At 27.2% G+C, this 13,400-nt stretch overlaps 1 protein-coding gene across 4 annotated transcripts; it reads left to right on the top strand.

Moving 5' to 3' along the window:
• The first annotated feature begins 3,258 nt into the window (after positions 1 to 3,258).
• LOC123305653 (helix-loop-helix protein 13) lies at positions 3,259 to 9,564 on the top strand. 4 transcript variants are annotated; one of them, XM_044887429.1, is made up of 5 exons: positions 3,259 to 3,355; positions 5,107 to 5,264; positions 5,496 to 5,640; positions 7,936 to 8,147; positions 9,455 to 9,564. In XM_044887429.1, exons 1-5 carry the CDS (start codon positions 3,309 to 3,311, stop codon positions 9,562 to 9,564), a joined length of 672 nt encoding a protein of 223 aa, XP_044743364.1. In that variant the 5' UTR covers positions 3,259 to 3,308. The 4 variants fall into 4 exon arrangements, with proteins under 4 accessions (XP_044743364.1, XP_044743365.1, XP_044743366.1 ...); XM_044887430.1 differs by having other exon boundaries at positions 7,939 to 8,147; XM_044887431.1 differs by having other exon boundaries at positions 5,496 to 5,616.
• The last annotated feature ends 3,836 nt before the right edge of the window (positions 9,565 to 13,400 follow it).

A 13,400-nucleotide genomic window follows, 5' to 3' on the forward strand; every position in this document is an offset into this window, starting at 1 on the left:
TTAAAAGTTTAATTTATATGCTGTATAGCATACGCTATTTATGTCTCATCATTTTTTGTATCGATACCAATTGAATAATCCATATAGTCCATATAGCGTTCTGCAAACAGTGATAAGAGGGGACATCATTTTATGGGAATTGTACATACATCCATAAAATACACCTAAGGGTTTATTATACAATTATCAATGTTATAACATTATACAAATAGATTAAATACCAATAAAAAAAGATTAAATAAACAAAATAATTATTTATGTATACAGGTTTGATTATATGATTTTATTTTTTTAAATACTCAATTGTTGAGGGTTACCACATTATTATCCACAAAAATTGACCTTAACAATTGAAATCATATCATGTATTGTTCAATCTGAGAAAAACAAACTTTGAAAATGTATCATCGAAAAATTATTTTGCGTAAAAAAATTATTAGTTGAAGCATATTTTAATTATAGAAAAATATATTTTATTTAAATAAATTGATACAGTCTTTTGATTATTCGAACTTACTGAGTTTTTAAACCCATGGAAACTTTATTAATAAGCTATAACTGTAAAAATATATCCTGGATTGACGCCCGGTTTTTTTGGCTATTGGTGAATATAAAAAATATTAAATAGATAGTTCTACAAAATTATTAATTTTCGGCATATCATGACATGAAACTCATTATGAAAATGTTTTACAAAATAATTTATTTGTATAATTTTCTGTCATTATACTCTTATCTCTAGTTTCTTGTATACCTATTTCTTAATAAAATTTCCATTCAAAGTTCCAATTTCTTAGGAAACTGGAGTATCCGTCGAACAATTCTTATTTTACCAAAAGTATATATAAAAAAATCTCTTCATACAGTGTGCTCCTAAAGTTTATATCAGGATCCTTAGGTAATTACCTTAATTACTATAGGTAATTACCTTAGAAACTTTAGTTGGAGATAAAAATAGGCTATGTATGGCAATTAAATTGCAAAGTATAAAAAAATTTAAATAAAAAAAAAATACTTTTTTAGGAACAAATTTTTATTGAACTAAAAAGTAGAAAATCGTTTTTCCTTTAAATTTAAAATATCAAGGATAATACGCGCTTCAAATAAGACAAATAATCAGGTATGAGTGACTCATAAGAAAAATTATTTTATCTTTTAGTTCAATAAAAGCTTGTCCCTAAAGAGAATTTTACTAAAAAACATATGTATATCAAATATGGTGGAAGCGATGAGAAAATCATCGTTCTTTTCTATTCCGAAAAATAAAATAAAAGGCACTAGACCAGCGAAGAAAATTTGATAGTTCTTTCATCGATGTAATCTTACAGGGTTGTTGAATAAGGTGTTCTCACGTCTATGAGAACAGACACATAGTCCAAAAAGATGTTACTACTAAATTAAATGAGACTGTGTTTTTAAAAGCTAATATAATAGTAATATTTTAAATCTTTTTAGGAATGTTTCTTCCATTTAAGTGGTACCAAAAAGGCTTATATTTTTCTTGAAACATTCAAGAAACAAAGTGTTAGAATTTTCGGAAAGGAAGATTTTATTGTAATTGTTACCAAAACGATTGCTTAGAAAAATTGGAAATTTTGCACGCAATGCCTGAAGCATGGGGGTATTATATAATATTATTATATTTGCAATAAAGTCAGTGAGGCGAAATATTTTTTTTCGAAAATGGCTAATGGTGGTACACCCATATTTCAACCGCTTTCGTTTTTATATATTTATATTATTTTATTTATTTATTTTACATATTTATTATATTGTAAAATTTTCAATTGTTTTCAACGGTAGTTTTGTTTTTCAAAATTTCAACACCCTATCTATACCATAAAATAATATAACTCATCGAACCCTATACCTAGAAAATGACTCTCTCTGGATATAAATGTATTGAAAAATGGTCAATATTTTAATGTTATGTACCGTTTGATGAAGTCCTGTAAATGTAAATCGTGTAATCAAATAATAAAGCATGCTTGTGATACTAAATAATAAAGCATATATAAAAAGATTTTTATGTTTGTTCCTTTGTGGCGCTCTAGAGACCAAATTTTTGATTTCACTTAAATGATTCTAACGTGAATCGGTTTGTCTTAATCTTGAAAGTGTCACTAGAGGCATGCCATTAATCAAAATTCAATACAGCCATAACCGACGCCATAATATGAAAAAGAAAAAAATGTCGTTGAACTATATTAAGTGGGGTATCATTAAATAGGTATTTGAAAATCCTAACTAAAAAGTGTAAAATAAAAATGGTAAATTTAAAATATCAAAAATCTCGACTAAAAAGAAAAGTTCAATGGTCTTACTGACCCATTATTCAGAAGATTTGAACTGATCTTCAAAGGTCCCGACTGTTAAAGACTGCTATTACCGGAATTGGCTTTTTCTATTTAGTCGCAGCCTGATTTTTCGAAATTTACTTTTTGTTTTTGTGTCTATGGTGTTAAAATTGTATTTTAATAAAGAAAAACCAAATTTTGATATTAAATTCAATAAATTAAAGTAAAAATTATTTTACTTGGCCAAACGCAAAATAGTTGTTTTATCTTTATTTATTTATTAATTGAAAACTCTAATACATAAATATTCTTTTCCAATTTGATTCCATAAAATATGAAAATAAAACAATAAAAAATAACAATTTAAATGAAAATGTATACACACAAAAAAAAAAAGAAAATGCTTACGTTAATAATTTTCCACACACTTGAACACAATGTTTAGAGAGGAGATTCGAATTATATGGGGTTTGGAAAAAACCTGTCATTTGCAGAAATATACCCCCTGCAACTAATGCTTTCACATAAGTCAAAAACAGATATACCATCATCATACCATATTCAAATGCAAAAGATATATTTACTATTAACCAATCATAGTACAAGTAACCCTCATAAAATGTTTCATTGGTGGATGAAACATTTTAGTAACAACCCTCTAATCAATAATCCATGTTATCAACCCTTATACACCATTCACTTACCAACTTTTGTTAAAAAGAAACAGGAATATATGTTTTACTTTGAATTCGAATCGTTTATCTTTATTTATTAGGACAATTATTACAATTAAAATAAATTGTATGTGGATCCTCCCTTAAATTTTTCGCAGTATATAAGTGAAAATCCCGTTGGGAATTAAACCATTTAAGAATTTAATTTGTGTATATTAACAAGTATCAAATTTTTTGTGTATTTGTGCTTAAAGTGTTTTATAATAAATTGGGTTAATTAGTTGATATAATTTTGATTTTGTATTTTTTTTTTAATAAAATTAAAGTGATTTTCGAAATGAGTCGTTCTCAAGTACCAGATTCATCGTCTTCACCACCTTTAAAGTAAGTGTGTCCGATTGGATTTACAAATTTTCTTATATTATTATGTATTTAAAATTCAAATTTTTAAGCAATATGGAAAAATAGGGTAGATAGATTAAGGGTTGAATTTTTTAAATCAAATTTTTAACTTTGTTGATAAATTTTTTATAACTTGATGAATTTAGACAAAACTTGACGAATTTTTCGATATTTGGGTCAATTTTCGAGATACCAAAGATTTAATAATTAAACCAAAATATTAAACCTTCGATATTTTGAAAACTAGGGCTGATATCGAAAAATATTATTATTACTTTTTTGTCTACTAATCAGCCGCTTCGCCAAACGACTAATGTTGAGCCTTTTACTGATATATTTGAAAAATTATAACGTGTGTCGGGCCAGTTTCGGAAATTACAAAATTCTCAACGACAGTAAACTCGATAAAAATATTTTTCAGACTTCAAACTTTTTAATCATAATCAGCCACTTATTTGCCAAAAGGTTAATCAATGTAAAATATTCCTACTTTTGAAATAAATTATCTATTTCAAATCAAAATTTTCAGAATTTAATTTAAACGTATTATATAAAACAAATGGAGCCTTTTACTGACAGTTGAAAAACTGGAAAAATTATAACGAGTGCCCGCAGTCAGTTTCGGAAATGATAGAATTCTCAATGACAGAAAAAACGACAAAAATATTTTAAGATTGGATTGAATACAAAGATTTGAGTACGAAATATAATCAACTTCGAAAGTAATATATAGAATACGCCCTTTTTGATCAATAAAGTGGTCATAAGATGAGTTATATATAAAGATTGTCGCGTTGTCGCCATATTGCAAATATTCTCAGATATCATATTAGTACATTATGGCTAGATTTACTATATCTGAATTGATTGCATTCACACAAAAGAACTGTTTATAACAAAAAGCAAAATCGGTCCATCCGTTTGGTAGTTACAATACCCTGGGTATATAGGAATCTTATAAAATATTAATATATTATTAAAAGTATCAATTATTGTAACAGCTATTGTTCAATTAAGAAATTATAATGTAATTTAATTATGGTGGAAGCGTTGTGAATATTCCGTTCTATAACAAACTAGCCGCATTTATCAGTTAGGCAGCCTAGTTGAACGCCTAAGAGCCTCCACAAAAAATTTTTATTTACACATTTGGGCCCAAGTTTTTGGTTAAAGGGCTCCTGTTGGGGGCCCAGGTAGATTTACAAAGACTAAAGAAAAGCTAAGACCGCTTCTGCTTAAGTGGGCCTCGAACATACAAATTTTCACGGTCCTAGCCCCAGGAGTTTGATCTGTGCGTTGATATGTTATTTATCAGCCAGTTATTCTTTTATATATATATATAGATATTGCTTATATTTTGGAGGATTACTAGACGTATGCTTGGTAAAAATATAATTTAAAAATTGAGGCTTTTACTGTGGATCGAATTTATTTGCCAATTTTTTCTTCAAATATAATTTTACATTCGTAGACTTCTTGCCATTTTTTCCAAATATTGTGTTGTGAAGGGCTTCCTTTTAACATGTACAGAGGCCGAAAATCTTGATTTTCATTCCTTGACAAATGAGCCACGTTTAATTTTTCAATTTTCTGAATAACCTATATCAATCCTAAAAAATGCATGTAAAAAGAATCATTGAATTTTTGTTGGCATTTAATTATTTACGTTCATTAATGATTATTAGAAAAAACTTTAAATTTTCTATTTTTTTTTTTTTAAATTTTGTTTCTAGTTTAAATTATGGAAATAATCAAAATGGCTACGAAGGAAATGACGAAGATGTTTCTGATTTACCATCTTGTGTATATGCAAATCGGACACGAACTCATGCAATACAACATGTTTATTTACATAGTTTACAAACTGCTCAACATACAAATCATTGCACAGGTTAGTTTATCATTTAATTCTTTACTATTTTATTTTATTTATAATAATCATACAATTTTCGGAAGAGATTTTTTCGAAATCGGCCTACTCTGTAAAAAGTTATGCTTAGTCATATACATAAAAAAATATACGATTTGACTTGAGAATTTCCTACTTTTTACGTCGGTTAAAAATATTTATTGCCGACGCTTGGAACATTTTCTAAGCTTTACTGTTTTTCTATTTAAATAGCTGATTCCAATAATGATGTTCATGAAATTGGTGGCTCATCAACAGTGGATTATTATGGACGATCACCATATCGTGTTCAACGTCATGCTGCCAATATACGAGAAAGGAAACGAATGCTGAGGTCTGCTATTGGGAGTTCAAATTGGTATAAAGCTAATTAGTTGTGCTGAGGTCACATTAGAATAAAATTTTGTTTTAAAACAAATTAGTAGAAAATTTTATACAAAATATCACTTGAGTTTACAGAAGGTAAAAACAGAATATGTGATTCTTTTTGAAAGATAATTTTTTAGCGATTTAATATATTTCATGAAATAATGTGTAATCAACCAAAAATTTTAAAAACTATTCTACAGGCAACCAAAATTTGAGCCTTGTTTCGATAGCCAGTGCGTGATAAAATCCCCTAGCTCGGCTTACAAACCTCAAAATTTTTCACAATACTTTCGAATTTCTCTAAGAAAGTTGCTGGAAAATATCAATGTGAATCGATATAGATGCCGAGCCATTGACAACAGATATAGAGGCGTGGTTTAATAAACATGGTTGACTTTAGATTGCAAATTTAAAAACAATACATGTGTCTTATATGAGATATGATATTATTTAGAACTTTTTTGACACTTCGATATTTGATATTTTTTGACATCGTGCCGAATCATATGTATTGACAGCATCCCATGCAGCTTTATTATAAGTAGAAATTTAACCACTGATGGCATAACAAAACAATCAGTTGTCAATAGAAGAAATCCACTTAATTAAAGTCGACAAGCTCTCCAAAAATGGCACAAAGATTTAATCACAAGCATTATTAGACATAATTGAGATGTGCTTCTTTCGTACTTAAGCCTATCTGCGATGTTATGCCCATTAATATCACTAACCATCAGAAGATCTATATAAAATGGAAAGGGAATCTTGTAGCAAATCAATTAATGTGTTCAAAGTACAATCTGAGAAGTTCCGAAAATATTAGCTCTCAAACCAGTCCTGGCTTATCAAACAAGTTATGCCAGTCCTGGAGCATTAAAACACAGGAAGATGACTCGCCTTCGTTGATTACTTAAAGTACTCTTGCAATTGTCAATCAATTCCAAATAGCTTATGGTAAGGAATCGGAAACGCTTTTAGAAATCATTATCATTTAACTTAAACTAGATCTTCCATTGTTCACATTTAGGAAAAATATTTCATGAAATCACTGTATATCGCTATTAAAATCACCTTTCTAAAGAATATCATACACGTTTTTACATTTACTTATTAAGGTTAAAGCTGTTTTTTATTCGTTTTAACACAATTAAATTAATTTTGAATCCATTTTTTTTGTATAAAAGCGTTAACCTTTGCAATGAATAATATTTTTAAGAATTTTGGCTTATATACTAATTTCCTACATCCCTTTTTTCAAATTATCACCTAATTAATAGATTACAAAAGTGTTCATTTTAAATTATTGCCTTTTTATTTTAGTTTCTATTTCTAAGTAAACAGATTGATGTATATGCTTTTGAAATAAACCACAAAAAATTTCCCACAATATATTCACTGTAAAAAAAGTACTATTATTAAGACAATATGTTCTTTACATGCTAGCAGCCAAATAATTATTTTCTTTAATTCAATATTGAGAACGCTGACTTAAAAAATATTGTCACTTGTTATAGAACATCAACCCCCCAAGCTTTCTTAAGTCCAGGAATTTTTTTGTGTTGTGTACCTGAACAGTATTTTTTCTGTATTCACCAACGATCTCGAAATAACGCTTTTGTAATCTATTTTGCCTTTAAATACGTAAACTACAATTTTTTGCATGAAACGTTTGTTTTTCCCGTAGTTAAATAATGAATATATGTGTTTGTGCTGTATTTAAAATAACCTAAACTTCACCATCTGTGGCAAGAAAGACACAACTTTAATTAAATCAACAAGAATGTTTAACTTATTTAAGTTTTTGCCATATTAACAATAATTTCATTACTCACTCAAAGGCGTCGCTCGTGTTGTAAAATTTAACAATAGTTCTTTTCCATATTCATAGATGGTGCTCGTGTATTAAACTATAACAATTGTTCTATTTTCCATTCCCAGGGGGCAATATATTGCCATTCTGCATAACCATTTATAAATTTGTACAAATTTTTTTTTCAATATAAAGTGAGTAAAGTTTCAGTTCCTTCCTGGGTCCACCGATCCATACATTTTTTTACTCTTTACTGCACTATCTGTCGTAAGAAAAGCACAAATTAAGCGAACTTTTCACATTAGCAACAAATTAATCTAAAAAATTGGACATATTTTGAAATTTAAATACAAAATCAAACACAAAATTCAAACCAATTGTACATTTAAAATTTAAAAATAACTCATTTATAATTGACATTTTTTTAATTAAAAAAAGTTTATGATATTAAATAAAGTTTATTTTAATTTTTAGCAGTATAAACTCTGCTTTCGACGAGCTACGGGTACACGTACCAACATTTCCATATGAAAAACGTTTGAGCAAAATTGATACATTACGTTTAGCAATTGCATATATTGCGTTATTACGAGAAGTATTAGGTGTCGATTGTGATCCATTAACATATGTGGAGAAATGTTTACGAGGTGAAATTAAAGCAGATCAAGCACATTGGAACACAAGTGGTAAGAATATAATTGATGATAACATTACCGAAAGCGTTTAATAACTATTTTTGCATAGTAAACTTAAAAGTTATAGCACAATATTAATTTAAAAAAACTTTTCTTTTTTTTTTTATTTGTAAAAGCATACAAAAAATTTAGATTTCTATTTGAGAAAGTAGTTTAACTACATTTTAAATTAAATTAGATTTTCCACCAAAAAGATACAAATATTATTGATTAATAATGGGGGATGTCCAATAAAGCATTTCTTATCCAAATTATTTCAACCTTTTTGGATTTATCGGGTCAAAAACACTCGAAACCCAAAAAAAAACACATTGCTTGAAATTGAGAAAGGTAGTTGACATTTTATAATCAGATCAAAGAGTCAATAGATTAGATCATAGAGTCAATTTTTGCAAAAAATATAGATATTAAATTGGCAGATGAAAAATAATATATAATTTGTAAGGGTTAAATTTATGAGTAATTTTTTTACATAAATATGAAAGATTTAAAAGCCAACGAACTTGTCTCAAATTACATTACTATATTTCAAAATTACATCTGTAATCACTTTTGTTTTCAATACCTTTATCATATTCATTCTTTAAAAGAAATACGGGTATGTTTTGTATTTGTACTAGATTGATACCCGCTCGCTTCACTGAGCTTAAAAATAAAAACCACCGCTTTATAGCCTCCACCCTCTCTTGATATACACAGTTTTCATTTTTGTTAAATGTAAAATAGTCATAATTCATTGAGTATATCAGAATAGTTGGCCATGATTTGTTTGACATTTACTATTTTAAATTAAAGATTTCTGTAAAAATTTAAAAATGTCAAATTAAATTAAATTTTTTAATTTTTTTTAAATATAGGTATCTTTATAAATTATAGTTTATGTGTTATTCTGATATAGCAGTTTCATTAAAAACCATTCGCTGGTTTTGGCGTGAAAGCGTAACAAACAAACAAACCAACAAACATGCTTACTTTCACATTTATAATATATAGGGATAGATCCATAATATGTTTACTTTCTCAAAAAAGGGGTAAATAATTGTAATACTTTTGAGTAAAGTTTTAATTGAAATGCGGTATTTCATCGTTTCACCATATTCTTCATCCATTCTATATTTAATAATCGAATAATCGATTCAACCTTGTGTTATTTGATTAAGAGAATTGATATCATAAATAACCAAGGAATCAATTCTCGCATTAATTAAAAAAAAATCAAAAATTCTATTTTAAATTATTTTAGACTAATTGTTTTTTTTACTTTTTTCTTAAACTTTTCTTTTTATTTGTTTCAATAGATTTAACAGCAAGATTATCATGGATAAATTGGGAAAATTTAGGTGTAAATCCAAATCGACGGAGTGCATTAACTTCATTAGCACTAACATCTGATAGTATTAACAATTAAATTTACAAAAAAATATTATTAATTAATATAAATAATTATTTTTAAAATTTGTGCAATATTAAAATATGTAATTTCTATACCAAATATTACAAAATTTAACTTTAAATTAATTTCATTAAATTTTAATTTATGCTGTATTTCTAAATTATTTTCAGTTGTAAAAATAATTAAAATTTGTCAGATTTAATTATTTATTTATATTTAAATATAAAAAAAAGATTTATAAAAATGGATCGATGAAAATCTAATCTGGACACCACTCATTTTTATAAGGAATATCGATGATTTTTTTTTCACATTTCTTAACAAAATATGAAAATACCGTAAAAAGATGACAAAAAGTGAAATTAAAATTAAAATCGACCTAGAATTACGGATGAAATAAGCATTTTAAACTATATTTATTAGACAAAGAAATCGGGCATAGTTTTTGACGTCACACACTATGTTTGCACATAAGAATTCCATGCTAGATTCTGTTTTGCTAGAAAGGGATACAAACAAATCTTTGATGGCTTTTATCTTAATTGTTTTTATGGTTATTAATAATTTAAAAATAATTTTCCTCAAATGAAATGAGCTTTTATAAAAAGCAACAAAAAAAAAATCGTCGATATTCTCTATTGACAAAATTATTCAGATTATTTCAATAGTAATTTGTCATTATAAAGAATATTATTAATGAATTTAGGTACTTGATATTTTTATACCAAATAGATATTTCTAAATAAACGTGCAATTTTAATTTTAATTAGAAAAAAAATATATTTAGTAGGTATGAAAATACAGGGTTAGTCAAGATATCAATTTATCTACTGTAAGGAATATCCATTTTAAACGGAAAAAAAATTATAAACAGCTATAGAGAATGCTCACAGAATTGAAAACTTAAAACTTTGAAATAACTAATTCCAATAAAAATTTGTTAAAAATGGATATTTTAAATCTACACTTATATTTTCGAATTATTGTGAAAAATTTAATTTTAAAATTATAAAATTTTCATAATTTACTATTGTAAAAAAAAAGAATTGGTGTCAAATTTTTAAATTTAATTCTAGTTATTTATTATAGCTCGCCAACAAAAAACAAAAATGTATGTATCGATATTTAAATAAAAATTATCTTGGTATACATTGCTTCCTAAGAAATAAATATTTTTTATCGAATTTAATTACAATTCCTGATAATAATTAGTCCCAGAGACCATAGTCCTATAATGGAGGGAAGTTTCTACTTTTGTTTACCAGTAGGAAAACTGGCATAAGTATATATATGTATATAATGTTCAAATTCATCAACGCTCAAATTGTTCACTCAACTTGTTCTACATCAATAACAATTTCTGAAGATTATGATCAATTTAATCGTAGTGAGCGAACAAGTCGCACCATTGTGCAAAAGATCAAGAAAACTGTAAGCATTATAGGGTAGTTGGATTTCCTTTTGTTGTGGGGTTTTTCTTAAAAGTCGCGTTTATATTAACAAACCTGCAACGTTGGAGCACCTAAAAGCTAACATCCACCAAGTTATAGCCGAAATAACTCCCCGAAATTTGCGAAAATTCATAGAAAATTACTTCGAACGATTAAATTGCTGCAGAAGGTTTAGAGGCGATCATTTGGCTGGTATCATTTTTCATATTAAATGAAGTATACTTGATATTTGATTAATAAATGTATAACTAAGATAATATTAATTTTTTTCAGTGCGTTTTTTTTTAAAGTAAAGGGAAACTCAAATTGGATCACCCTTTTAGAACTGCAAAGAAAAAACTTTGTAAAAAATTATTTCACTTTTTGTGAAACCCTTCACGCACAACGTGGAGCCTCAATTAAGTCTCTAACCACGAAAACACTGTATGAAAACTTTATAAAAATTAAAAGATAAACGTACCACCCAATTAATTTGTTATTATTTTTAATTTTGTTGTTGTTGTTAATTTCCTTTATATTTAAAAATTATACAGCAGAGGTAAGTTTAAAATATATATTTTAAGAAGGTAGGTACACTGTAAAAATAACTTCGTGAATATTACAATGATCTCAATACTCAATTCAAGAAAATAATTATTTGACTGTTTGAGGTAGGTCCTTGCCACATGCGGCTAAAAAAATTTTTACATAAAAAATTCTATAGATGCAGTTTTCAATGAGACACAGCTGTAAAAATATTTTAGGACCATTGACCGTATCTGTTAACTGCTATAAATTTTCAAAATTGTTGATATTTAATATGTAAATAGTAGGAATTCAAACTATTTTGGAACATTTTGGAACATTTTTAGTTCACGCTTTAGCGCTAAAAAATAACTATGCAAAAAAAAAAAAAGAATAGATAAGTATATGTAAATAAACAAATTAAGCATGCTTTAAGCCTAAATAAGATGTAATCGACCGATTACTTTACAAAAAAAGTCTAATCCAGAAGTGAATTGTACAAGCGGCAACGTTGTTCAATTTACTGTGTATGCTATGATCATGAGATGTTTGCTATGCTGTGTACATAGATGAGCAATATATGATAGTATTCTTTGTAGCATTTACTGAAGTAATACAACTACTACTAATACAATTACTTTTTATTTATTTATTTATTTATTGAAATCAGTATAATTTACATTTACATAAGTAAGTAAATTCAAAATTCAAATTCAAATTCGTTGATTTAGAAAACTATATTTTTCTCTTATATCGTTAAAGATACCTTTAAAATTTTCTTGAACTAAGAAAAGATTTACTTGTTACCATGTTAAGGACATATTTTCGTGCAACAAGTACTTTTTTTTTACTGTGTATATTTAAGTTTTTTTAAGTAAGTATTATAAAAGTATGACATTAATTTTTCCACAAATTAACGTGCAGGGCATGAAACGGATGTTTTAATTGCACATCTTTGCAAACATATAAATTGTTTTAATAGCTTATACTTAATATTTTCTTCAATGAATCAAGGTATATAATCCAATGCCACGCAATCACTAGACCTAAAGACTAACAATATGCTTTATTGGGCCACTAATATTTGAAGGTCTACTTACATTTTTTTCAATGAATCAATTGTCATATGACACAATTTTACGAGCGGACATTACCAGGTGCGGACCCAAAGAAGTGTAGATAAACGGAATTATCGAGTTTTTAGAATAATTTTGCCCTACGAATTACTTATATACATGACTATCTGTATACCTCGATTCGCTCCGAACTGCTCTGAATATTCTAAATTGAGCGCGTCCAGCTTTTACAAATTGTCATGTAAACGAGTAGTTTCTGAGATTCGACTAAAATCGTATCCGGAGAAATTTCAACTCCTAATATCTCACAAACGTGCGTACTAGAGCAAAATCAATCACATTTTAGTGAATTTTAATTATGTAGGGTAAGAGGAACTCAAAAAAATTCGAAGCACAGGAGCTGCGTTAGCTAAGCGAATTCCTCTAGAGATAGAAAAAATAACACATTTTTCTTAAAATCGAATATTGCATTTTTATTTCGAAAAGAAGACAAGAGCGCTTTTTTGCTTAAAACTAAAAAACAAAAATATTTTTTACTTTGAAAAAATTCAAAATTTTTTACTTTGCGCACCCTCTACCCCTTTTTTATCTGTCGATTTTTCTCATTAACGAACTTGACCTTTCAAATACCAAAACCCTTCTTGATACCAAATTTTATTAAAATCGGACTTAAATTACGGCCGCTAGAGAGTTTACAGACACAAAAACGTATTTTCTTGAATCGGTTGCATAATTGTATTTTTGTAAATTGTTCAAAATAAATTAAGACACCCATAATTCAATAAAATTAATAATAATTATTATTAATTTATATTTATAA

Source organism: Chrysoperla carnea, chromosome 1 (assembly GCF_905475395.1).
Source record: "Chrysoperla carnea chromosome 1, inChrCarn1.1, whole genome shotgun sequence".
Classification (NCBI taxonomy): domain Eukaryota; kingdom Metazoa; phylum Arthropoda; class Insecta; order Neuroptera; family Chrysopidae; genus Chrysoperla; species Chrysoperla carnea.